The following is a 27,449-nucleotide window of genomic DNA, read 5'->3' as shown; positions in this document are numbered from 1 at the left end:
AGCAATCATTGTGGCCACTCTGGAAACTGATTTCTGCACTGTCCTCACTGTTCTGTGTATCTGTATACATGCTTAGTCCACAGATGGGGAGTCCTGTCTAGAGCAGTGTAAGAATAAAAGAAAGATCCGCGATGTGATGAACTTCTTGGTATCCACAGTGTAGCAATAACTACTGGGAAGTCTGGACATGTGCATTGTCGTAAAGGAGGAGTTGAGATTAATTTGATTCATTTGATTTTAGTAGATGATCAGGAACACATCTAATGGGAAACTTACATTACTTCTATGACTTACTCAGTCAAAATTTGCTGACTGAATCTGCCCTGAGAATAAATCTAATTTTCCTAGACTCTAGAAGGGCTAAAATGATACAAAATGATGACTTAGTATCATGATAAAATGTTGTCAATTTTATTAAAAGCAGATTTCATTTCTTCACATAAGTGAATTTCTTTTCCTCTTTTAAAAGCCTATTTCATTGTACTATTTCACCAGAGTTAAGTTAGCTCAGTGAGACAGACCATCACTGACGGAGATGGACACAAAGTTAGCACCACAAATCTACACTGCAGATAGCCACAACAGCCCTCCCAGGGTTTACAAGCTCTCTTACACACCCACACATATATTTACAGCCAATAAATAAAATTTAAAGCCAAAGTATCATTGAGATATGTATGTATGTGTACACATATACACGTATACACACACACATATATATGCAGAAATATATATGTCTTTAGAAGCCAGAATGTCCAGTGCTATGCACAGGTTGGCTGGATCTTTTAAAATTGTGAGCCCTTGATGAAAACCCGAAGTCAATGACTTAGCAATAAAAGAGGTGACAGTGACAAATTGTACATCATTTTATTAGAATTGTCTCCAAGCCTGATGAAATCAGTCATTTTTGTCCTATATTACATAGGTACAACCACCCTTCTCCTAGCAAGGGCTGACATTCCAGCATATCTGGAACTACTTCTCTGACCTTTTTCCAGGACATCTCTTGACTCTTTCCTTTCCAAATGACACTGAATGACAATTACATTTGTGGGGCTTTGCATGTGGATAGTTGTTCAGACACCCACACATTTCACAGTTTGTGTTCCCAGCCAATAGCCTCTGGCATAGAACTTCTTTATCACTTTGTATTAATACACAGTAAAAACATTCTGAAAATATGAGATCTAGTTCATAAATAATTGTTCACTCACTCTTGATTAGTTTCTTTCTTTCTTTTTTTTAAGTAAAACAAACAGTGGCAGCCCACCTGGTGCTTCCTGTGACTATTGCAATCGACAACTCCCTTCTTTGTACACAACAATTTACAAGCACTGATGAGCATATCTCCTAGTAATTTCAACTTTCATGTGGTAAAGTGGTCCTGATCTAAAATTTGTACTTTGCATGATGCAGAATTTGAACTTGATCACATCTAAACTAGAAATGAACGTGGTGTGTTAGAAGTGTGACAGAGGCATGGCCGAGAAGTCTCAGACTAAATGCTAACTATTGGCTATTGAGTGTGTTCAAGTTGATGAAAACAAATGGGAAAAATCTGGTAATAAAATTACGATATCAAGCCAGATGTGGTTCATGCCAGTATTCCCAGCACTCAGGCAGGAGGATCATTGAGAGTTCAAGGCAAGTCTGAACAACAAAGTTGAGTTCTAGGTCAGGCTTGGCTACAGAGTGGAACAAGTGAGACTTTTCCTCCAAAAAGCAAAAATAAAAAATAAAAGTAAAATCAAACGAGGCACTATTTTCTTTCAGTTCAATTTATATGGCACCTGAATTATAAGGTGACATTTTCAACATCTACCCAGAGAACAATGTTAAACTATAAGACAAACTTTTAAAAGATGGAGAGATTAAGCCATAGAAATTCAAGTCTATTAAGAATTACTCAGCTAGTTCTGCATCTCTGTTGACTTGTGCTTTGTCACCATGGGACCAAGGCTCAGGATTTCATGAGCTCTGGCCTCCTTTGCTTTTGCTAAGTCACACGTCCCTGATTACTAATTTACTTATTTATTTGGCTTCATCCCAATGGTAAAAGAACTAGTTACAAAGGCCAGGTGTTTCAACTGCTAAAGAAATAGCTCTCATTCATGCCACGAAACATTATCTATATTAGACTTGGAGAAAACTTTGAAAAGGGCTCAGAATTTTGACAAAATCAGAGGCCCTCACTAATGTTCAACCGTGACCAGACGGGCCACACAAAGGAGTCTTATTTATTGGGAACCAGTGATTCCTTCTTAAGGGACAAAAGACGCCATGCTTCTCCTATCTGCTGTCCTCCGATGCTGGAAGACATGCTGTTGGCCATGAGACTGCTCACTTGGTGTTAGCCACTTTTTAGTGTTTGAACCTGTCTTCTAATTAAACTAACAAGATAGAGCTGGGATTAATACTCAGGAAAACCCACGTTCAAACACCCAAACAAGGGTATTTTTTTCCTTTGTTTATAAAATTTACTTCGTTTACTTCAGTCTTCAAAGAACTCAAGTGCTTTCTTCTCTTGTTGAATTGTCCAGTGTCTGAGGAAAAATAGAAGAAGGACAATTTATCGTCCGCTTGGCCTTTTACAAACCCTTTCCCGCCCCACTGCCGCCATGACGAAGAAGTATCCAATGGACATTCAGAACAAAGCTTATGAGATGCAGATCCTAGATCTGGGAAAGCAGGAGACACACTTGATGCATGTATAGATCAGCCTCGATTTGAGCACCATCTTCAGAAGACTGGGTCACGGGATGGCAAAAGTTACAAAGCTTTCCTTACGCTCTAAACATAATGAAATGGCTGCTTCAGTCTTTTCTTGGAATCTGCACCTTCTGAGGAGTTAACAGTAGACTGAGAGCCTGTGAGCTGAAACCCCTGAAGAGTATTGTCAGTCTGATTCATAATGACCTCCTCCTAAATTTAAAGTGCATTGCAAGACATGGCTGCTTATGTGTTTGTTGTTTAGAAACCCTATGAGTAGACCAAAGGTGCATCATTAGACCTTCTTAGATAACTTCTTACAAATAAATAGTCTGGCCAGAGTGCCTCATAAACAGTTGAGGTTGTTCCCTTAGGTTTTGGATTTATACTTATTAAAGAGGACTTTATTTTTATAGTCACATATCTACTAAAAGTTACAGATGGGTTGGTAGGAAGGTAGGTGTACATAAGTGTATTCATGTGCATATCTAAATTTTTATCCTGGAGCCCCCTTTTTCAGAGTGGAGGCAAGTATGAAGTTGCCTTGGATCCACACTTTTTAAGTGGCAAAGCATTTACAGCTTGGTGGCTATTCCTCCCCTTAGTTAAAAGTCATTTTGCCAGCTTAATGCTGGTAACTATTCTCTGTGGCAAAGCCCTCTTGGGCATTCATAGTAATGTTCAGGTCCATATGGTCTCTTCTTTTCATTTATTGCCATAATTCTATGTTTGTGATATGAAAACATACACATGTCATATATGTATAGTGAGAAAGGATATAAATCAAATTGTTAATCACATGTCAAATGTTACCGATAAGGCCTTGTTGGTTTTACTTTGTTTTTGTCCGGTTTTCCTCATCTATCCATAGTGAGCATATATAAATTATATTTAAGTAGACATTTTAAGGGAGGTGTTCCACATAGGATCTCTAATAGTCTCTTTCTGAAGAGGCGTCTTCATTTGATACTTCTGTCCATAATAATCTAGGCATCAGGATAAAGCAGAAGCAAGTGCTTTTTTTTTTTTCTATTTCCCAGTGACTCTGTGACCAGCCTGTGCTGTCTCTGTGTCACTGCCTGTGTGGCACTATCTAATAGTCCCCCTTTAATATATGTCACCCATTAGCACTTGGCGTCTGGCAGGGGAGCGAGGGGAGGGATGAAAACAGCACATCCTGAGAACTTGGGAGAGCAGACGGAAGGTCATATGCTTGGTCTCCACTTAGCACTGACGTGCTGGAAAGATTCCGCTGCCAGCTGCCATGTGGATTAGCCCTAGAGGTCATGGAGGACGACCAGCAGTTGTTTTGAGATAGGAGAACGGTTTCCTGCACTCTAACTCCATTTTCTCTCCATCTTTGGGGTTTTGACACAGTTTAGGTCTCCCCTGTGGTCCTGTGTCCTGCAGTCTGTGGCGATTAGAGAGAGTCTGTCACTATATGGCTACAGCTGATATGAGACACTTTCGTCTCTAGTTGTATCCTGGGAGAAGTTGACCCCACAGAAGAACCCACATGGTCCCTTCTTCAGACAGCATCTATGCAGCTAACAGACCTGCAGTCATGGGAAACGCAGTAGTGAAGACTTCTGAATAGTTCAAGTTAAAATAAAATTTAACTTGTGTATCTGAGATGAAGGTCAGCAAGGTGAGAAAGAAAAGGAGTATTAAAGTGTTAGAAATAAAGCAAATGAGCATAGATAAGAAGGAAGGGCTAGAGAGACACCTTAAAGACAGGGACCACAAGAGCTGCAGGGTAAAGAGCTGGGCAGAAGCCACTTTGAGAGGATGCTTAGAAAGCTGAGGTTCAAGACGCTCACCAGCCAGACTTCTTCAGAGACTTGTCATGGCATTTCACAAACACTGCGGCATCCTTTCCTTTCTGTAAATGAGACACTTTCTCTCTAGCACAGAAGATGACCCTGTGGGAGCAAGCAGATGTGAGCATGCCATATGGAACAATAAGAACAACCGTTCAAAATGGGTGTTTGGTCAGGGCCATTTAAACCCTCTGATCACACGAGTTAACTGTGGCGGTATTTCCGATAGTTAAGTATGCCACTGGGGTCACGTCTCACTCAGGAGGTCTGACCAGCAGAGGAGTTACAGAACCACCCCTTAGCATTGCTATCAGAGAATTAGGGCATCAGCTTCCAACTGCCTTGAGAACAAAGGATCTACAGAGTTTTTCTATCCTTAGCATGTCTTAAAAGTTTTTGTATAAAAGTAAACGGCAGAAAAAGAAATAACTTCTCAATTCTCCTTTAAAGAGTTGTTTCTATCAATGGCATGCTTGCACAATCCCTGAACATGTGTGTGAAGATTTCAGTTCTATGGGACCCTTTATGCAAATCATTTTATAGACATGTCGGGGGTTGGGCTGAGACTCTGCTGCTTCTTGAAGAGTTTCTTTTAGTCCTTAGATGTCAGCATCTCTTCAGCATCTCTAAGATTTGTGCCACGTTTTGTAACTATTTTCTGCTTGCAAGAAATAGTGTTAGATGCATACTGAGACTGCCTGCTTCTGATGCCAGCTCTCATTCCAAACAACTGTGGCCAGTTCAGTATATGTTCCTTACTTGAAATCCAGAAATATTACAGGCTGAGCATCCCCAATCCAAAAGTCTAAATTCCCAAATGTTCCAAAATCTAAGCCTTTTTGTACACCAAGTGGCAAATTCCACACCTGACCGCATGTGGTACATTATAGTCAAAATGCAGTCAATGAAAATGTACAAATTACCTATGGACTGTGTGTGCAAGAGCAATGTGAAACACAAGTTGGTCCCATCTTCAAGAGATCTCATTATATCATATATTATTATATATATCATATATCATTATATATCTCATCTCAAATCCAAACCCTTCCAGTCCCAAGAACTGTTGGTGCTCAATCTGTCCCCCTTCCTCTGTGTGGCCTTGAAAGAATATTCTGGAATCATTTCTGGGTTAATTAACTAGGTCCCACAGGACTGAAAAGAGGGCTTCCTAAAGTTGCACCCGCATGTTCAAGGCTCCAGGAAGGTCCCCCCAGGCAATGAGAGGAAGCCGGGCAGAGTGTGGGGACCATTGCGGTCACTTACTTTTTCTGAGTTTCCCCCGCCTTCACTCGGATCTTCTCTAGGACAAAGCCGGGGCTGTGCCACCAGTCCGACCAGCTGAAGTAGGAGTCGCTCTTCCACTTCAGCTTCATCATTAGCAGCTCCCCGATGTCCACCTCCGTATAAATCAAGAAGGAGGAGGTTTTGTTTGTGGAGACCTCAGGCCTGAGTGAAAAGTTCACAAATTCAGTTACTTTTAGGAATTAGCCTTTTCTCCTCCCTGGATGTAAATAGCTTTATTGTTCGGATGATATTTTTAAAATGCAAAACATGTCCAAGATGCATGTCAGCAGTGTTTGCCCTATCTTAAGATCCCACACCTCTTTCCCATGGTCCAGAATTCCTCCTAACACCAAAAACTACTCAGTACAGCTCTTAAGAGAAAAATGTCCATTAGCCAATTTTATTTCCATGTATTCCTTTTTAATTTATACATGTATGAACATATGCTCACTTAATTAAAAAGCATATATTCAGTCCTCTACTTGGCTCTATTTTCATCATGTTTTACCTACTTTTCAAGAATTCTAATTTTTAGAGGCTATATTGATTCTACTGATGTTATAAATCATAACTCACATGACCTTTGACTCAGTGTTAATTAATACTCAATTTGGGGTATTATGTGTTCCATGATAATAAATATGCTGCACTTAAATTTTTAAAAATATTAACTGAATATTTCTTCAAGATACATTGTAAAAGAAACCATCTTAATCCTTGTAATTATAGCCACGGAAAATTATTTCCTCACTGTCTTCCTTGCGTGGAAAGTTCTAGCAACCAACAATATAACCAGTGTGTACATGTCCTGCTCGGCCATTTCACAGTTATCATGTATTTTAGAATATGTGTTCATTTAGGAATTATTAAAGGGTATCATGAAATTTTCCCTAATCAAAACTAAGGAGTAATACTTTGTCATGGGCTTTTTATCTATAACATTTTATATATTTACCAGTCCACCTGTCTGTCTATCTATCTGTCTATCTATCTATCTATCTATCTATCTATCTATCTATCTATGTATCTATCTATCTATCTATCTATCTACCTACCTACCTACCTACCTACCTACCTATCATCTATCTGTCTGTCTATGTTGTAGAGTAGCTTCTTGTTACAACTGTTTTTATTCTTTTTTCCTTTCTTTCTTGGTGATGCTGGGAGCACATACAAATGCTTGGTAAGTGCATCACCTCCCAGCCATATCCCTGCTTCATAATGTCAACTTTTTGGGGGGAACTTAACTATTTTTGTCACTGCTTCTTTTTTTTTAATGAAAGAAATAAAGACCTGAAATGTTGATAGAAAACACAAAATACAGTAAACAAAAATAAAACAGAAATTAGAAAACAGTATTTTCTCATATGAAATGGTACAAGACTTCCATTTTTAAATTCCAATTTCTTTTTCCTTTTTTGGTATTTTGAGACAGAGTTTCTACATAGCCCTGGCTGTCCTGAAACTCACTATGTAGACCAGGCTAGCCTTGAACTCTACAGAGATCCACCTGCCTCTGCCTCCTGAGTGCTGGAATTTCAAGGCATGGCCCAGCTAAATTCTAATTTCTTAAACTGGAGCTTCTTTTTGGGGTGGTGGTGGTGCGCTTCTGTTTCCAGATCAAGCTCTGGCAAGGAGCGAGGCTGTGACCTAGCTATAGACTGGAGATGAGTCCCGAGCTACTCACAGAGTGAAGGGGATGTCCTCACTCTCCGCCACTGTACCATACAGAGAAATCACGAAGGCCTGGTTGAGCTGAGTGTCACTCTCAGTCCCAGAGAAGTGAATCTTGACTTGGTAATGGAACACTGTAAGAGGAGGGGAGGACATTGGAACAAAGGTAGGCATGTCAGTCTTCATGGAAACATCATAGTCCCCAAACAATCAAGCAGTTCAGACCCATAGAACAAATGTCTTCCAAGGACCCAAACAGGAAGTGCACACATTAGACCATCCAAGTGGCTTGGAAACACTTTCCATTGGAAGTGCAGACCTTACGTGCTTTTCAGTGTGGCTGCAGTACATGGGAGAAACACAACTGTATCTGAATTGCCAAGCTGGAAGGAACTACCAGGGAAATCAAATTAATAGCCAAACATATCCAGAAGGCTCTTTGTGACCTTTACTTGCCTTGGCCACTTTATATTTCTACATCTATACCAAGCACATTTGGTACTTGCTGCTTTATTATGTGTATGGCCTTGCTCCTTCCCATTTCGTGGGGACACTGTACCCCATCCCCCAACTCTGGTCTCATTCTGCCCCTCCACCATCTGCACAGTGTGGCATGCGGCACACACAATACAGTGAATTCCTGTGCACCAACACAAAGCCCTCAGGTCTGTCTTACAAACTGCCCTGCCTTAGGAAGTACCTCTGGAAGCAGGAAATTGAACTTCAGCATCTCTTCCCTGTTCTTCCCCACTTATTCACCAAAACCTTGTGCCTGAAACATAGCTACCGTGACTATAATGGGGATCATTCTGATGCTTGTCTCCTGCAACCCAAGATTCTTATGCATATTTTTATTATACTACTGTCTATTAAATGCAATTTCTGTTAAGCTGGGATCCAACATCCTTAGCTCTAATGGCAAAGAGTAAAGCAGAATTGAATTTTGATGTTACTTTGGTTATATTCCTGAAAAACATTTCAGTACAATTTCTTGTGGTTTCTTATGCCAATCTTTATTTAGTTTCTCTATTTGTTTTAAGTGGTATTGTGCACTGAATATATGTGTGCGTAGTGGTGTGTGTGTTTTAAGACAGGATCTCATGTAGCCCAGCTGGCCTCAAACTCACTGTGTAGTTGAAGATGACCTTGAATTCCTGATCTTCCTGCCTCTACCTCCCAAGGGCTGGGATTACAGGCATGTACCCTATGCCAATCTTATAGCTCATTTTATAATGAGAATAAGTAGCTAGATAAGCAAAAAGAGAAAAATAAAACAACCAAACCCCAGGACTATTCAAAAGTGGAGATAAATCATCCTATGGCTAAGGCAGTGCTGGAGGTCACAGCAAGAGAGGCTGGAGGTGGGGGCTGTCCATGTGTCTCTAGGAAGTCCAGACAGAATGCTTGGTGACCCTGTGTAAGCCTACCCTTGTCTTTAGAGGACGGCCTCTTCTGTACCTCATACCTGGTTCTAGAGTTGGGGAAAATGAGGCTTCTCGTATAGCCTACAAGATTTCTATGAATAACGTGTGCTCTAACATCTGGGCCATCTTGCACATCTACAAAGCACTGCTGAAGCACACTGCTTTGTCTGAGGAAACTATTCTTTAATAAGTGCCCTTACTTCAGGCTTCCACCCAGGCTCTACCGAAGGCAATTTGTCCAAAATCAGTCCCTGTCAGCAGATGTGTCTTACAATACAACCTCCTTCCTCATTTCCCCCTGTATGTCTTTATGTCTTGTTTTAAGCAAGAGGCCAAGCCTTAAGTTCGAGTTGGAAATGAGTTCATGCAAGATGGACATATGACTTGGCACATTCTGTGTTAACAGAGGTATAAGTGAGGGTTCAGGACTTAGTAACATCACTTCATTAACTCTTTTTCAATAGACAGAATCAGCCCATGATAACAGAGATGGCACTATCCAATTCTCCCTCCTTCCCACAGCTTCCAGCTTACCTTTGTAGGGCATCTGAGAGCGAGTCTTCATGTACATCTTGCTGCTCCTTTTGGCTCTGACCTTGTTGATCTCATAGCCCACATTGTTGCAGCGATTCTTTCTGCAACTCAGGCAGAGCCCTTTCTCGAAGGCTTCCTTGGAGTTGCACCTGTAAGCCTTGCTGGGGTTTTCTTCATTCAGCAGGGAGTCAATGAAGAGATGAATGGAGCGCTCGTGGGAGCACTTCACCAGCTGGTCCACATCTGCACAAAAAGACGTGGGAAGTAAGTTCTCCAGAAACTGCCTTGCACTAGGGTAGACTTGACGTCAGCCTCTCCACTAGGATATGCCCTCACCTCCCTCCATAACTGTCAAGCTGAGTGTTAAAAGTTGACGAGGAACTTTCAACTCTTGCCGTCTTACATATATGAATGTTTATTATGCCAGAATCGATGACACCCGAGGCAGAAGTTGATTCCCTCCAGCTTAACACAGCCTTCACTTTATTGAAAATGTCTACCATGTCTAGGTGCTTCTAAAAGCACAGGTCTAGAAACCACATCATAAAGGGCGTCATTGTTAAATTAAGAGCAAAGAGGTCAGAGGACAACTTGGTCCTTGCCTTTCACCTTGTTTGAGAGAAGGTCACTTGTTTGCCACTGTGTACCCAGGCTAGCTGGCCTGCAAGCATCGGGGGATTCTTCTGTCTGCCTCCCACGTCACTGTAGGACTTCTGGGATTACAGAGAGGCACTATGGCATGTGGCTTCTATGTGGGTTCTGTGATCTGAATTTGGGTCCTCACGCATGCATGGCATCTGCTTTACCCACTGAGCCATCCTTCCTTCCCTCAAGTGTCTATACTGAAGCCACACCCTGCAGAGGCAGTGGACAGGGTACAATACTGTCGTTGAGATCTAAGCCTCAAAACTCACCTCCAAGGCCCCTCTCTGCAATCACGCGAATGGCTTCCCCAATGTTGCATCCTGGCTGGAACGTGCCTCCGTTGGGATAAATGTCAACATGCCCGACTGGTTTCTGGATCCCAATACTCCGGCCAGGTGACCCTCTGGTGAATGTGTGTAAGACATCCACGAAATCTGCGTCATCAGGAGAAAGGCGACTGGGGGCCTCTGCATACTCAAAGTTAGGCCCAGCTGGATCCAAGCCTTGGTGGGAAAGAAAAGGCCCCATAAATTGTAGAGTCTGTAGTGAGTTTGGTCCTTAGGTCAGCATCCTGCTCATTCGAATGTAATCGGAAGTCTCCTGAATTCTAATCAGCTCCTTGTCTTAGGAGTTGGATCCTCCCATGACTAAGAGTCAGAAAAGTAGGCATAGCTCTTCTAAAATGGAATCTTGCTCACTCACTCTGCTGCTGTTTCACTCTCATTCTCTCTCATTCTCCCAGGCTGGCCTCAAACTCTTGATCCTCCTCCTAAAGTTCCATAATGCTGCGATTACGGATATACTCTACTGTAGCCTGCACACTTGAGATCCCCCTATTCTCCACCTCTCTCCAGATGCTCCTGTTACTAGATGGCTTTAAACACACACTGCAGCTGACAAGGGCTTTCAACTTCCTACCTCCCCACTCGGGGTGTTAGTACTATAGGCTTGCACCGTCAGGCCTAACATGCATCTTTTAAACTGACCAGTCTACAGTGATTTTTCACACCCAATGGCCTGATTTCTTCAGGTTATTTCTGAGTCTGAGAAGACCTTTAATCCATGATCAATTATTTTCCCCCTCTCTCTACACCAAGCCATTCATAGCCACTTCCTAGATGACTGTCTTCTTCCAGATGCTCTCTAGAACCAGTCCTTGTCAGTCTCGCTGGTACTGATGTGAGAGGGGATGGCATATATGCAGTCTGTTAGCTCAAGTGGAGCCGAGGACGGTGAGAACTCTTTCTCGGAGGAATGTGTGGGCCTCTGTACTTAGTGCTGTTATCATCTACTTGTGTGCCATGGCCAGTGGATGGAAACCAAGAGCTGAGACAGGAGATGATGAACATTGGGCACATGCCCCAATGCCACACGTGTGGGTACTAACAAAAGGAGCTCTGATTCTCTTCCAGAAGGGTGGTCACATTGGCTCTTGTGACAAATGAACAAAAAATGCCTCTTACCAGTGATTCTGTTAACCTTCTTGTTGGTCAGACTTCCTGCCACCCCAGCAGCATGGGCTCCGAGGCTGTACCCCAACAGGTGGACATTGTCCAGGGGGTAGTTAAATTCTTCCTGGGGGAGAACAAATGAAAAATGTCTTGGTGTAGCTCTTGGCCAAACACCAAAATTAGAAGTAACAAAAATGAAAATCAATATTGATTCTAAACATTGGCAACTACTGTAAATGAATTTTACTGATTTCGTGTGATAGTTAAAGACAAATTCTGTGGTGTTGAGATTTTTTTCTTTAATGACAAGTTGAAACTAGGAATTTCTTCCAAACATCCAAAAATGTATTACTTATACATAGAAATAAATATGTATACATAGTAGATGCATATATACTGTTTAAGTGTACATATAAACGTTTGCACATTATCGACTAGTCCAAATATCCTGCATTCTGTTATTCCTTGAAGTTAGCCAAGCAATGACTGAAGCAGACTACGGGTAAAGGAAGAGATCACAGGCACATAGGGAAAGGAAGAGATCACAGACACATATGGAAAGGAAGAGATCACAGGCACATATGGAAAGGGAACAGATCACAGGCACATATGGAAAGGGAACAGATCACAGGCACATACAGCTCAGCTCTCTGCATCAGCGGGTGCAGTGGTTTGAGTGAGAATAACCTCCATAGGCTCATGTATTTGGATGCTTGGTCCCCAGCTGGTGGAACTATCTGGGAAGGATTAGGAGGTGTGGCCTTGTTGGAGGAGGTGTGTCACTGGGGGTAGGTTTTGAGGTTTTTAAAGCCCACACCATCACCAGTGTCTCTAACTACCTGGTGGCTGTGCCTCAAGATGTGAGCACCGGGCCTGCCTGCCTGCTGCCATGCTCCCTGTCATGATGGTCAAGTACTCTAATCCTCGAAACCCTGAGCCCCAAATTAAATGCTTTGTTTTCTAAGCTGCCTTGGTCATGATGTTTTATCACATCAACAGAAAACTAACTAAGACAGCAAATGAGAAGCCTGGGGCCCAAGGCTGTGATCTGGTTCTTCCAAGTTCATTTGTGTGACTGGCAAAAAAGTCAAGAAATAAATTTTGGCATTTGATGATTAAAGTATATTTTTTGCAACTAATTCCCTGCTTTAAATAACTTGGCCCTGTCAGAGTACTAGCTTCTCTTTAGCCCCCCAAAACCTTCAAAGTTAACTTCCAGAGTGTGGCCCCCAAGAGAAGGAAGGGGGTAAAATCTGCATGCAGCTCCAGTTCTGGACCTTATCTATGTCATGTCCTTTACGTCCCACTCACTGCTTCCCTGCGTCAGTTCATCTCTGCCCCAAACCAGGATGGTGACTGTGCGTGTCTCAGCAGTCACCTGGATCCAATAGCTTCTCTAAGAGCCAAACACTGTTTACAATTTTGTTAAAGAGGCTGGTATTCTAACAGGAGTCACAGCCAGATGCAATGCCCATGACAGCCAGCTGGTGCAGAAAGAAGTGGCTGAACACGCCATCTTCCCTCTGTCCTAAAAAACCAGGCTTTTGTTGATGCTGTCCACTTGGTGCTTAGTCCCAGCAGATTTATTCCCTGGACTATCGAAGGATGGGGCAGGGTAGGATCATTTATTGGCTGTATAATCTAGTCATTCTTACCACAAAGTAAAAATGCCCTTGTGAAAATTTGAAATGCTTGAGAAAACACCTCAGATCATGGTAAAAATGAAAAAAAAAAAATCAGCCACCTGTCTGGCTCTCACCAAGAGTTTTCTCCTAAGCACGGGAAGCTCCCTTTCCCAGTCTTTCCCAGCCTTTCCCAGTCTTTCCCAGCCTTTCCCAGTCTTACCTCCATCCAGTTGATGAACCTGGCCACATCGTTTCCCACCAGCTTAGTGTAGCCAGCCGACACCGGATAATGTTGCTGGGCCCGATACAGCCAGTCCACTACGATGACATTGGAGTCAGGTTCTCTCTTGTACAGGGCGGCCACAAGTTTGGGCACCCAACTCTCATACATTCCTGTCACCTGAAAAGGATAATACACGATTTCTCCTAAGTATAACTCATTGTAAATACGACGACATGAACTGAGAGATATAAATTTGCGTGGGAGCACACTGACTCAGCCTGACCACTCAGACTTCGAGGGGTACCCTAATTCTTTCCTATTCTTTCCCCTTCCAGGGCAAGTGTGAGTATACCAGGGAGTGCGCTGGCCTCAGGAACAGCAGGCTGGGGATTAACTCGCTTTAAAAAGTATATTTTATCAATTAGTAAGACATCAACAATTTACACTATTAAAAAAAGATCAGGGTCGATGTATTAAAAGTTTATAGCCAAATTAAACACTTTTAGAAAAGAAATGTTGGTTAATTACTTTCAATCAAGCCGGGAAATGTTTCCCAGAAGACTTAAAGGCCAGGTCTGTCAGGCATGTCTATAATCCTAGCACCTCCGAAGAGTAAAGCAAAGGTAAGCTCATGACCTGCTTCCGTTACAGCGTGACTTCAAGGTCAGCATTCGGGAACTTAGTGAGACTATCCGAAAAACAGAAGTGGAAAGAGGGTGGGGGCCGTGGCACAGTGGCAAAGTGCTGGGCTTGCAGGTGCAGAGCTGGGGTGGGTGGGCATAGCACAGTGGCAAAGTGCTGGGCTTGCAGGTGCAGAGCTGGGGTGGATGGGCATAGCACAGTGGCAAAGTGCTGGGCTTGCAGATGCAGAGCTCGAGGCTCAACATTCAAAACTGCAAAATAAGAAAGGAAGATATTTTTAAGGGATGCAGATGCACTGCTTTCCCTACAAAGACTGGTTGGCTAAGGATGTTGTTAGGTCACATTGCAGCCACAGGAAAGGCTATCAATTATTCCTTGAACGTAGAACACTGTGACAAATGTGTTTAAGGTAACAATGGAGAACTACAAAAACCAGCAGAGAAATGGGAACCATGGATACCCCAATCTACTGGCTCCGTTTGGAGTTTTACACTCATGAGATGAGTTCTTTCAGATTCCTGTCTTGTTATTTGTGTGTTTTCTAGACTGAAATACAAAAACATGAACCTCGCTTCACTCTGTGCCCTAGACAAACTGCACAACTTTTCACCTAGTTTCTGTGCCCTGTGTTGGGGCAAGGCCAGCCTAAGAGATATGGATTGTAGTTCTACCTCTCTTGTTAATCAGTTCTGTAAACTAACTTCAGCTTTTCTGGGACACCTGCACCACAAGGCTGGCTCAGAATGGCTCAAAGCTCCCTCGTACATTTCCACTTGTGACCAGTCTGCTGTCCGGTCTCCTTGCAGGCATAGGGTCAGCTCCACAACGATTTTAAGCATGGAGAGAAAAACGGAGTAACAAAGGTACAAAGGTGATATCAGCCCACAAGGAACCCAGTTAAGCCTCTTTGAATATGTCTGAGGCAGGATGCTTCAAATCCAGGTTCAGAGTGTGCCCTAACCACCTCCCTCACCTTCCTTCCTGACTGCTACGCTGACTACCTTTTGCAGCTCCAAAGCAAGGCCATGAGAAAACAGTGCCTTTCTCCAGAACGTAATGCTAACTGCGCTGACCATCATCTTCCCACCCCACAGGGAGAACCAGCAAGCGCGAAGCTCCAGTGGGAGTAGGCAGTTCTCCTGATGTGACAGAGAGGGTCTTGACTACCCTGAGTCTGTGCCCTTGAGTGGCCTGGAAGCTTATCTCGGGTGAGCTGTTTGTTCTGGGTTCTGTTGAACCTCTTTCTCTATCAGTGTTTCCAAGTCAGGCAGTCTGGAAAAGGGCAGGTGACCTACTTACCTATACGGTTGGATACTTCTATTAACTCAGTAGCACCTAATCTAATCCTTCTTTTTTTGTTTCAACATAAAATATAAACGGAAGAAACAAAAGGGGTTGAGGAAGCTGAGCACTGTCTTCTACCCAGGAAAGGTCTTGTTTTCTAGATTTTTTTTCTTACAAGCCTTTGACAGACAAGTCTCGGAACCAGAGTCCACTCTGCTACCTCTAGCAGGTGGTTTGACTGAACCCAGCCTGCCTTTGCTCAGATAAGCCAGGATCAGCTGGCTTTATTATGGTTCCAGACAAGGCGAGCCTCTGCGATAGGGAACCACAGGCTGTCTGGCCAGCAACCTAGCCTGAGCCTAGAGCTCAAAACACCAGGACACGTGACCTGAAGAGCACAGGTGGGATGAGTGAGCAGCAGGACCACCGGCAGCATCTGGCACTGTGTCTGGATACTGCATTTGTTATGTCACGTTAGCAAGAGAGGGAAGCTCTCCCCACCCCGCTGCAACTTCCTAAAGCGCTCAGTTCTTTCAGGGTGAGACTGGGACGCTTAAGACTTGAGACACGCCGTTGCTTCCTGTGCAGAAGTTGCTCACTGAGCTTAAACTTCTTGGAAAGTATTAAGAGCTGTGTGCATCCCAAATGTCTCTAAGCACCTCAAAGATCTTTGCCCTCCTTACGGCTTATGTTAGAGATTTAAATTTTCATCATATGCTATGTACCATACTATGTACACTAGTAAATGGGTACATCTTAAAAAAAATACATCTGTATGAGTCCTGTTGCTGACACATCCATGGAAATGATAACATTTGCCCTATGGTTTCAATAAAAAGATCAGTTCATTATATGGGAAGAGATAGCTGGTTTGGTTATACATCATTTTTACCTAATTCTTCTCACTGGAATTCAATATCCAGCGATAGCATTCAAAAGTTGTATCTAACAGGAAGGTGACACATTTTAATCACCTATTTCATAGAAGTTATTTTTAATAAATAATGCAACCTGCTCACTAGAAATTGAAAATTGTAAAGGTAAATTAAAATATTTACGTAAGAACAGCGTCATGTAAATCAACTATCTGGCGTATTTGGGAGGGGCTATGTATGAGCATTTTCCGTAAGTAGCTTGGACCACAGCTTGTACTTTTCTTCCTCTCTGTTTTTATGTGTGAGCATGTGTCTGTGCGGCGGCCTGAGGGGTTGTCCTCAGGAGCTGTCCGCCTTGCTTTTGGGATGGGAATCTCAATCTGGAGTTCACGGAGTAGCAAAGCTGACTTGCCAGTGAGACCCGCGGACCTCTCTGTCTCTGCCTCCCCGAAATTGTAAGAGTTTGTCTCTGTGCCTTGCTTTTTATGTATTTATTTTTTTAAGTGGTGGAATAGAACTCAGGACGGGTGCTTGCAAGACAAACACTTTGTAGACTGAATTATCTCCGTAAGCCTTTTCTCCAGCTTTCTTCCATGACAGTTCCCTGATAAACTCCCTTAAGTTTATAACTGGGGCAAATTGAAGGGGCCTTAGAGAAGTCTAGTCCAAGCCCTTTGTTTTACAGGTTAGTAAGCGGAGGCCTAGAGAAGACAAATGATTTGATCATATCACAAAGCTGGCAAACAGCCAAGAGGCACCTGAACAGCTCTTCTGCTCTGGCCTCCTCTTACTCTTCAGGAAAGGGCCTTTTGGTGAATGAATGAATGAATGAATGAATGAATGAATGAATGATTTCTTCATCTTGGGCAAGCTCATCCTGTGTGTATCAGTATCATTTTAGACTTCCACTGGCTCCCCGAAACAGTAACATCTTGTATTGAGTGGAACATCCTTTTCCCACCTCCACGGATGTAGGATTCAAGGGCACCAGCCAGGCACTGTGTCAAAACAGAGGTGGGTACTAGCCAGGGGAAGAGTTTATGAACCTGGGGCTGTAGGGACTACCTTGAACAAGATTGCCTCTACTCAAGTCTACCCAGAGAGCAGACAGATATAGTTTATGGGCTTCCAACAGCTGGGATCTGCTTGACCCTAACCCACTTCCAGAACCACTCTTACAGTCCAGCCATGGATCACCACGAAGGTCTTGCTGCTGTGGTTGAAGTGGCAGTCAGACACAGATTCTGCTACTCCAGGAATGAGGTGGCAAGTGTCCTCAGCTGTGTCTTCAGGGGTCCGTAGGGCAAATTTACTTTCGATGTCTGCAAAATCTCTTCCCGCTACAGAAAAGGAAATTGGAGAGATTAATTGGGGGCTTATTTGGTTTTACTTGGGACTTAAAGGTTTTAGGTTCACAAACAACCAAGGTCAAGAACATCCTTGATTTTCCTAAAGTAGGTTTTCAAAAAACAAATATGAGTCTGTGCAAGCATGAAGACCTGAGTCCAGAACCCCAGAACCCATGTAAATGCCAGGTGGGAGTGGTGACCTGCTGTAATCCCAGCCTCACAAGGCAGAGGTGGGGGTCTTCAGAGCAAGATGTGGTAATAGCCCTATCGGTGAGCTCTGGGTTTGATTATAAGACCCTGCCTCAAAGAATAAGGTGAAAGAGTGGTCCAGAAAGACACCCTCCATCAACCTCAGGCCTCCACATTTGCATGTCCACATGTGCAAACATCATGCACACACCACACATGTGCACATACAAATATCTTTAAAAGAAAAAGAGAAGGTGGATTGAAAGGGAATGACCGACGTCCCAGACGTCCCAGTGGTGACAGCGTGGACAGAGATGACCTGAATCATGAGCTAAGCAGTCTGTGACTGTCAGCCTTTCTTCCGGCCCACTTCCAGTCAGGGAGAGTGTGGCTGTGTATTTAATTCACACACATGAACTACAGTGTGGAAATTCCTTCATTTCATCTTGCCTCAAGTGACTCGGGTGGACTAGCAACACAATCATAATTTAACATTTAGATTCATTTGAAAGCAGAACCTAGAACCCACAACAACACAATTAGACTCATTTGAAGAAAGGACTCCCCAGAACCAGAATTTTAAAAGAAGAAAACTTGAGAGCCCGAGGAAGCCTTTCCCCTGCTAATGGCAACCTGTACTGTCTCAAGCCACTGTGAGAGAGTGGAATGTCCAGAGATACCAGGGCATGTGTGAGCTACGGTCCATACGTTGTTCCTAGGTAGCTTTGCTCTCCCTTTTTCTTACAATCTTCCACACCAAGTCAAACCTTTCAAATCACAGCAAATCTTAGCTGAGTGGCAGCGGCATACACCTTTAATTCTAGCACTTGAGAGGCAGAGGCACGTGAATCTCTGAATTCGAGGCCAGCCTGGTCTACATACTGAGTTCTGGGATAGCCAGGGCTACGCAGAGAAACCTTGTCTCTAAAAACCAAAATGAATAAATACATAAAGTAAAATGACACTGAATCTGCTGTAAAGGAGCTATTCATTCTTCATAGTAAGTCTTAAACTGGATAAGGAGAGACAATATACCTAGCTTTTGATATATTGACATATAGCTAAATGCTGATAAATCTTTATGATTATTATAGAAAGTAAAAATTATTATGTTACTAATACAAGCAGACCTTTTTTAGGAAACACGCCACAAAGGACTTAAAAAATAGGAAATTTGAATGTTTCTCTTAAAAATTTCAGGAAATGAACAACTGAGATTATTAAGACACTACCCATGTCTCAATCTGAATCCTTTTTTGTAACTGAAAATCTGAAGCCTTGAATTTCAAACTGGCCTTGCTACAGTCAAGCCGAGAAGGGACCCAGGAAGGATGCAGTAAGAGCGACAGTACAGACATTGAAATTGGGCTCCTCATGTAACCATCTGAGATTGGCAAGCATTTCCCGCTTCAGAGATTATTTTTAAATGCTGTGGTTAGCTGCCGAGTGAGTCATTATCAGCAGTAACTCAACCGTACATGTGCACACAGCCAGCAAATCTCTACTACCTGACACACAGGAGACATTTCTTCATGATGGTATTTGCTAGAAAGAAAGGAGTTTCACAATCGTTGTTAAACACTCTGAAAGCATTTAACCAACTAAGGGCCTGTGCTAAACTCCTGATCTTTAAAGCTCTTAACAACTCAGAGTCCATCCTGCCACCAAGAACATGTGCAAGTTCTCATCTTATTTGAAAACACAGGCTTTCTTCTTCCTCGCAAACCAGAAAACACTGTTCATCTTACTAGTTGGTGCAAAAGAATGTTATATGTGTTTAGCCTAATTAACCTCATTCTGCGCAAGAAGTTACTTTATTTTTAGAAAGTATTTTAAAAGGAAATTAGCCTCCCTTGATTCCACCTCTCTCCTCCTCTAATGGTTCATCCTCCTCTCTAACCACCTGGCTTTTTGTGTTTGATTATCAGTCTTTTATTTTAGTTTTATTACACTTTAGTCACACACATGTGTAGTACAACACATGTGTGCAGGTTTGAGAACAATTTGTTCAAGCAGGTATTTTCCTTCCACCGTGGGGGATCTGAGGATCAAACTCAGGCCCGTCAGGCTTGGCGCATGGCTTTAATCTGCTAAAACACCTTGTCAGCCTGATTATCGGTGTTTTTCAAGCAGAGACAATTGAATGGCCCAGCAGACAAGCTCCCTCACTGTCGTCCAATTATTAAGGCTGACTTTGTATATTTTCATGAAAAAAAAATCTGTTTAATGCCAAGATCCATATCTAAGGCTCAGGTTGGATTCCCTACAGCCAGTATATCCATTGAACCCACTGCTGATTGAGAAAAAAACAAACGAACAAACAGGAATTCATACACCATCACGTAGATTTACACATGGGAACTTTCACTTTACTTTCAATGGGAAGGATTGTGTGCACGCCGGTGTGCGAGTGTAATTGTTTTCACACGGAGATGGTGCTGTTTAGTGAGCTCCATGATAGTTTCAGTTCTGTGTTAGATACAAAGTCACAGATCTTCCTGCTGCTTAGTCTAACGCTGTAGGAAGTTTTCATGTTGCCAGTGTTTGCTGCCCTGTAATAGTGTCTAGGTATCCTAAAGATCAATTGGTGTGCTTTCCCAACTTCTGTGGTCCCTAAAGCATCAGCTGAAAAGATGGACAGCAGGGGTGGTTCCCTGAGTATTCATCACCAAGGTGCACCCTGGGCTGACTGCTGGAGTGGCAGATGATCTTGAACTAATCTGAGGTAACTGTTGCTAAGGAAACTAGTGTTATCAGCGACTCCGCCCTCAACCAACTATGCTTTTTACTAGACTCCTTGGGAAACTAAGGCCACTTTTAAGGCTATTCTGGTCTACATGCTGAGTTTCTGGCCAGTCAGCGTAACATACTAAGACCCTGCCTCAAGACAAAAACAAGAATGCCATGCCACTTTTTTACTTAAAATATAAGTTCTACAGATGCAGACCCCCACAGCCAAACATTGGGTGGACCTCAGGGAATCCTGTAGAAGAAGGGGAGGAAGGATTGTAGGAGCCAGAGGGCTCAAGGACACCACAAGAAACCCCAGAATCAACTAGCCTGGACTCACAGGGGCTCATAGAGACTGAACCGACAATCAGGGAGCCTGCACGGGACTGACCTAGGCCCTCTGCAGATATGTGACAGTTGTGTAGCTTGGTCTTCTTGTGGGTCTCCTAACAGTGGGAGCAGGTGCTGTCTCTAACCCTTGTGCTAGCTTTTGGGACCCTTATCCTCATACTGGGTTGCCTCGTCCAGCCTTCAACTAGATAGGCCATGTCTGGTTGATATCCACGGGAGGTCTGCCCTTCTCTGAATAGAAATGGAGGAGGAGTGGATGTCCTGGGGGCAGAGAGGAGGTGGGGGGAGGGACTGGGAGGAGAAGAAGGAGGGGAAACAGTGGTCAGGTTGTAAAAATTAAATAAATCAATGGGAAAAATACAATTAGAAATATTTGTACATAAATGAAACCTTTATATTAATTTGTTGAAATAGAAAAGGAAAAAATAAAATGTAAGTTCTGACTGAGGCCTTTTCCATCATAATTAATTTTATAAATAATTTTTTTCCCCAGAAGGGAATTATTGACTTCAAGATAGCCCTATCTGGTATTGAGAAGGGCTAGACTCAGTTGTTCACTTGGACTCTCTACCATCCAAGAACCTGACTCTATGCAGTTTAAAAGCTTCTGCAAACTTCTATATCAAGATTAAATTAACTTGGGTCAGAGTGGGATTGCATAGAATCAGACTTCACACACACACCGAGGTATGGAGTAGGTGCCATGAACACTGGATTGGACCTCACACACACACCAAGGTATGGAGTGGGTGCCATGAACACTGGATTAGACCTCACACACACACCAAAGTATGGAGTGGGTGCCATGAAGACCACTGGATTAGACCTCACACACACACCAAAGTATGGAATGGGTGCCATGAACACTGGATTAGACCTCACACACACACCAAGGTATGGAGTGGGTGCCATGAACACTGGATTAGACCTCACACACACACCAAGGTATGGAGTGGGTGCCATGAACACTGGATTAGACCTCTCACACACACCAAGGTATGGAGTGGGTGCCATGAACACTGGATTAGACCTCACACACACACCAAGGTATGGAGTGGGTGCCATGAACACTGGATTAGACCTCACACACACACCAAGGTATGGAGTGGGTGCCATGAACACTGGATTAGACCTCACACACACACCAAGGTATGGAGTGGGTGCCATGAACACTGGATTAGACCCCGAGCGGCTTTGGTCATTGAGCCAGTGAACAGTGAGGACATTTTCTTTACTCATTCAAAGGTCACCATTGGTGTCACAGCTAGAAAATAATTCAGTTAGTGTGGGAGAACAGACTAGGGAGAGCACGAAGAATCAGTTGGCACAAGCGTATGTGAACTTTACATATGTTATGTCACCTAAGATTACCCACTCCTTCCATCCCCGTCAATACTCACTTATTCCACAAGAACAAGCTAACATGTGTTAGTACTAAAGTGACGCTACTCCTCACAGACAGACACTCTTAAGGTGGTTCTTAGACAGGTATGTGAAGTCACACTTTGCTCACAGTGGAGTGTGGATGGGAGGGGGCAGGGGAAGGGGAGGTTTGTTATAGTTGTTGTTTTTTCCTTCAAATTTCAAACTCTTAGATTCAGAGTAAGCTACAATCTTATTATTTTGATCCTTCAAAAACTGGTAAAGCTTCAACTTTTGCAAAGAGTAGATGTGACAAGGACCTCTTACGAAAATTCCTATCAGGTTACAAAATCTACAGAGAGAAACATAGACAGACAGACACAGAGAAAGAACTATTAGTATATTCAGATGACATTTCTTGACCTGAAAAAATAATGATGCTTATATTGAATTCTTTACAGTGTGTGACCCAAAGTCATCACCAGCCACCATTCTGGTGGCCAGAACATTTTCCCAGATAAAAGGATGCAGTCATTGGAATGATAGTGGCACACACTTTTAATCCTAGGACTAGGGAGGCAGAGGCAGGCGGATCTCTATGAGTTCCAGGCCAGCCTGGTTTACAGAATGAGTTCCAGGATAGCCAAAGCTACACAGATAAACCTTGCCTCAAAAACAAAACAAAAACAAACAAGCAAACAAAAAGATGCAGTCTTGGTGGTAATAATGTGGAAACAGGCTGTGGTCAGGGGAAAAAGGGACAGGACATGGCATGTTGGACGATCTGACAGAACAGAGCAGACAGCTGAGTATAACAGTCTCCTCTACAGCGCAGCCGCAAAGGGAAGCTGTGCTAAAAATACTCTCCGTGAAAGAAACTGAACATCTTTCCATTGCGACTTTTCCCCCAGTTCACTCCCCCACCTTTCAATGCAGCTATTAATCAATCACTCCCCTGTCAAGCTCTCTCCCAGTGACATTTGCTGCTTTGCTGTCCTTACCCAGGTATTTAACTCTGATATTAACCCGCAAGCGAGCACTGTGCCGGGTTGAACAGGGCTGCACGGAGCAGGGCTCCCTCTGCTCCTCTTAGCTCTACTTTCCTGACTGGGGCCAGGAAAGGCTGCAGAGGCTCCAGGAAGAAGGCACCCCAGGACAATGCCTCTCATACTTGTACACTGTTCGCAGAAAGTAAAAAAAAAAAAAAATCAAGAGCGAACAAGGAAACTCGGAGCCCAAAGGGAAGCTGGGCTCACTCCAATCTGCGCCTTCCTCACAGTCTTGCCCCTAGGTGAATTCATTTGCGGAGAAAGCTTCTGTAGAAGGTGCTGTGATCGAAGAAGCCCACTATAAAGGGCGTGTAGAGAGAACAGAAAGATGATCAGAGAGAATAATTTTGCATCTGCTTCGGCATAATATTCCCTAATACATCTTATTGATAAGAAAATGAAGCGTGGGCTAAAATCCAAAATTATTACGCAATTACTTAAATGTCCATTTAAATCAAAGTATAAGATTGAGAACCTCAGGGCACTTTAAATCTTGCCGTTTTTTTCCCCAAAGTTAGAGCCCATGCAGCTAACCCCACAAGGATGACACACTAAGTAGCTGAGAAACTGGGTCCAGAGCCTCTAAGGAAACAGTAGCAAAACTTTAAGATGTGGAGGACCCTGGGGGAGTTTACAGTAAAAGCAGTTTTATACTGTGATGTGCTTTCTGGACTATGAATTGAAAGTTTGCTCCTATTTCCTTAACCAGAGTTGCAAAGTATGCAGAAACACAACCTGCCACAGGAAAGACACACTCTCCAGTGTCCTCAAACACCTGAGATTCTTATCTTCCTTGCAGTTCTCCAATAATGAATTCTCTCTTCTTTGATAGCTCAGCAAAGACATTTACAACTATATGCAGAAATAAAGCTCACTTTTAGTTGTAGTCCCAGCCTCACTAAGACTGGAATTAGGCTGTGGACGTGCCACCTTCAAGCACCTCCAGGGGACACCACCCTCACGGTGATTCCACCAGCCCCAACACAAGGAAACATCAGCCTCCTTTTATGACTGGGTTCAGTTACATTTTGAGTCTCTGCTCTGTTAGCTCAACCAAGGTTCAAGTTACAAGGCTTCTCAATTGTGGGCAGGTCTCGACTTCAAGGCCATAAAGAAACTCTTAACTGACCCTAGTAGTCTTCTCTAGGCAGAGAGAGCAGGCAGCGCCCTGTGGGTGACCGCCTTTGTGACTGTAGTGGTGACCGCGACCTCCCTGCGACGCTAGAAAACCCCGCGTTCTCCCAGCTAACAGAGTGCCTCGCCTCGGGCGTGCCTTTGCTGGGAGGACAGAAAGGATAGAGTGCTGAACTGGCAACCCCAAAGCCAGAGTGCTGGTGGCTGAGCCACGTTTACCGGAGGATCCGCCCTTCGCTGGGCTTCCTTGGGTACTGAGCTAAGCCGAGCGCAAGAACTTGGAGACTGGAGGGCTCCCCGGCCCAGGAACGCGTGCAGGACGCTAGGTCCCAGGACTCGGGGCCACGCGTTCCCCTGCACCACCGCACACTCCCACTCCCTGCTCATAGCCTTGCGCTGAGAGCGACAATCCCCTATGCAGCCTGGACGCAGACAACGCGTACTCCCACCCCCACCCCTGAAGAAGCCACACTCAGCTCACTCTTCCCGCCGCCAGAGGGGTCTGACTCATGGTCCCAGCCAAGTTAGTGTCACCTTGGCCCGCGTGCCTTGCATTCAGCGCTCCCACTCCCTATGAGGAGGTTACAACTTGTCACAACTGCGTCGCCCGACCTCCACATCTCCCCCATCCCTTCAGTCACACCCCCAGCCTTTCTCTGAGATGGCCCGCGGCCGGAGAGAGCAAGGGACAGAGCAGGAATCCGGGAGAGAGAGAAAAAAGCGGGAACCCGGAGTCGCCGCAGCGTGATCAGAGACTGAGTCTCTCCTTGCTCCTCCTGAATTCCTCTCCAGCCACCCTCCCAGGGATTCCCTTTTCCTACAGCGCCCGGGAGTCCCAGTGTGCTCCCCTTCCAACTTTCTCATTCCCATCTTCAGATGGAGAGGAAGTGAGTGGTCCGGGCCGGGTCTGCAGGTGGAGGCGAATTGGCGCGCAAAACGTACCGTCTGCTGCGGCCACCCCTGCGTGGAAGACGGTCAAACTCTGAAGCCACACTCCCAGGGCCACCAGGAGCAGGGCTTTGCTCTCCATCTCCGGGCGCGTCCTCCTGCTGCGGGAAAAGCGCGGTGCGGGCTGGCGGGAGGGAGCGGATCCGCGTAGCGAGGGATTGAGCAGGAGGCGCCAGAGGGCTGGAGCGCCGTAGAGCGCCGCTGGGCAAGTCAGCCTTTAAAGGGGGAGGGCAGGGCAGCTGGAAGGGGCAGAATTCCTCGGAGGAGGAGGAATCGAGTCTGACACGGTTTCCACTCCACTGCTGCTTAAGTGACTGGAAATATGCAAATAAGCCTCATCACCTATTGGCTATAAAATCATAAGTTGGGGGGAGGACTCTAAATTCACTTCCAAATATTTGAGCAAACGGTAGCGAGGCTCAACGGTGCCAGCGAGAAGAGGGGGAAAGGGCAGGAGGGAAAGCTTGCTTGTGGTTTAAGCGGCTGTTTGCTGACCCTGAGGAACCTGCTCCCCAGGGACCCCTGTAGGGACAGGGAGGTGGGGTTTACACTGGTTTATGTTAAGTATTCAGCGATCAGTTTTGTCGAGAGGAGGAAGTTTTGCTCTTAAAAGATAGCTGCCCAACACTTTGACCCCTCCCCCCCCCATGGATCCTCTCTGTTAAACTTGAGAATTTCTTTCCACCGTACCCTCTGCCACCTCCCCCCTCCTGCCCCCCTCCTCCCTCCCCCGCGCTAAAGGGACCTTATGACGTACAGTGCTCAGTGCCTAGTGCCTTCAGTCTGCTTTTTATCATTGGCAATACGGATTTCCTTCTGTGGTAGAAGAACACGGGCCCACTTGCGTTAACTAGTTTCTAATTTTTGCCTTATGCAAATTGTACTCGATTTTCTAATTCAGCAAGAAACGCAAGAATAATATCTTCAGAGGCAGAAGGTCATGGACAAATATTGTAAGCTATACTGGATTCTCTGTGGAAGAAGCAATTCCAAAAGACACGCATTGCACCATTCCAAACCTACAAAGACAGGAAATGGATTAGTGATGGTCCAAGGTGAAGGGATATGGAGTGCTGGGGGGTGGGGGTGAGGGAGTGATAGCTGATAGAAATATTCTGAATTCCGTTATGCTTATCACTGTGCAACTTTTTAGATGCATTAATATTGTATTGTACTCGGCTCGGTGAACACTGAGCTCTTGCAAAGTGGATTAGGACTTGAATGTAGAACGAGAAGAAAAATAAAATCACATCGTATTTATGCCTGTCTGCCCCCAAACTCGGAATACTTGTAAGAATCTTTTTAAATGAAGAGGATGTTGATTGGCTAGAAAAAAAATAAACATTAAACTCCCCACCTTAATGCTGAGAAGCCACCTCAAAAAATCAGAACCTCCAACTGTCTCTCCTTACTGATCCCGATATTTTTAATATGGTCCTCTCTATATAATACACACACACACACACACACACACACACACACACACACACACCATAAGCTTTAGTATAGACTCACTTTTTAAGTTTTCTCAAAACTATAAAATAAAAGTTGAACATGCTTTTCTGTAGACGAGTTCTGTCCCCATTTCTCAGTATCTCATCTTGCATTGCAATCCTCAAACAGTGTATTATCCATGTTCATTACTGGCTCCAAAGCATGCAACGAATCTTGAAAGCTGGCAAGAGCGAAACCCCACTGAACAACTTTGGAAATGGCAGGAGATATGCCAGGGTGCGTAACTAGAATGTGGCCAACCTCCAAGAAAAGTATATAGGAAGCTCTAATTTTAAAACGTGACAGTGGGGTAAAAGGCAGAAAAACAGAAGAGCAGAAATACCTACTGCTTTATCTAGAATAGCCAGCCACACAGCCTAGTTTCAAATATAAACGTGATTTGACAAGACTCCAAACCAACCTGCATCTCTGCCTGCAACTTTCAGAGAACTGCAAGATTTTTTAAGATTAATAAAGGGGTGTCTGATGCTTATAATGCATTTTCAAAATGACCTCTCTGCTCTCCAGTTAACCAACCACAAAAAGCACTCAAGAGTTGGAGATATATATATTTGCTTCTGAACATGGTTTATATTGGCCTGTATTGCCACCTTGCATGACCGGGTACAGGGATTTCCAGGAAGAGCTAA

The 27,449-nt window shown here is 44.0% G+C and overlaps 1 protein-coding gene across 1 annotated transcript; it reads right to left on the bottom strand.

Annotated features, from left to right (window-relative positions):
* Positions 1 to 389: 389 nt before the first annotated feature.
* Lpl (lipoprotein lipase) lies at positions 390 to 25,602 on the bottom strand. The gene is made up of 10 exons (XM_059244514.1): positions 25,300 to 25,602; positions 17,373 to 17,533; positions 13,390 to 13,569; positions 11,557 to 11,668; positions 10,363 to 10,596; positions 9,449 to 9,691; positions 7,504 to 7,624; positions 5,796 to 5,978; positions 4,530 to 4,631; positions 390 to 2,543 (listed from the first exon to the last, which is right to left on the bottom strand). Coding segments are annotated over exons 1-10 (1,425 nt in total). The 5' UTR covers positions 25,388 to 25,602; the 3' UTR covers positions 390 to 2,542.
* Between the last annotated feature and the right edge of the window lie 1,847 nt (positions 25,603 to 27,449).

The sequence above is a fragment of the Peromyscus eremicus genome, chromosome 17, assembly GCF_949786415.1.
Source record: "Peromyscus eremicus chromosome 17, PerEre_H2_v1, whole genome shotgun sequence".
Taxonomy (NCBI): Eukaryota; Metazoa; Chordata; class Mammalia; order Rodentia; family Cricetidae; genus Peromyscus; species Peromyscus eremicus.
This window is presented reverse-complemented; position numbering and strand designations above follow the sequence as displayed.

Excerpts from the sequence above, each read along its gene's own strand:
- Lpl (XM_059244514.1), bottom strand. The coding sequence starts at position 25,387 with ATGGAGAGCAAAGCCCTGCTCCTGGTGGCCCTGGGAGTGTGGCTTCAG. Across the intron at positions 7,625-9,448 it reads CTCTCAGATGCCCTACAAAG|TGTTCCATTACCAAGTCAAG; the intron begins GTAAGCTGGAAG and ends CTCCTCTTACAG. Across the intron at positions 4,632-5,795 it reads GCGGGGGAAACTCAGAAAAA|GGTCATCTTCTGTGCTAGAG; the intron begins GTAAGTGACCGC and ends TTGCTCCCACAG.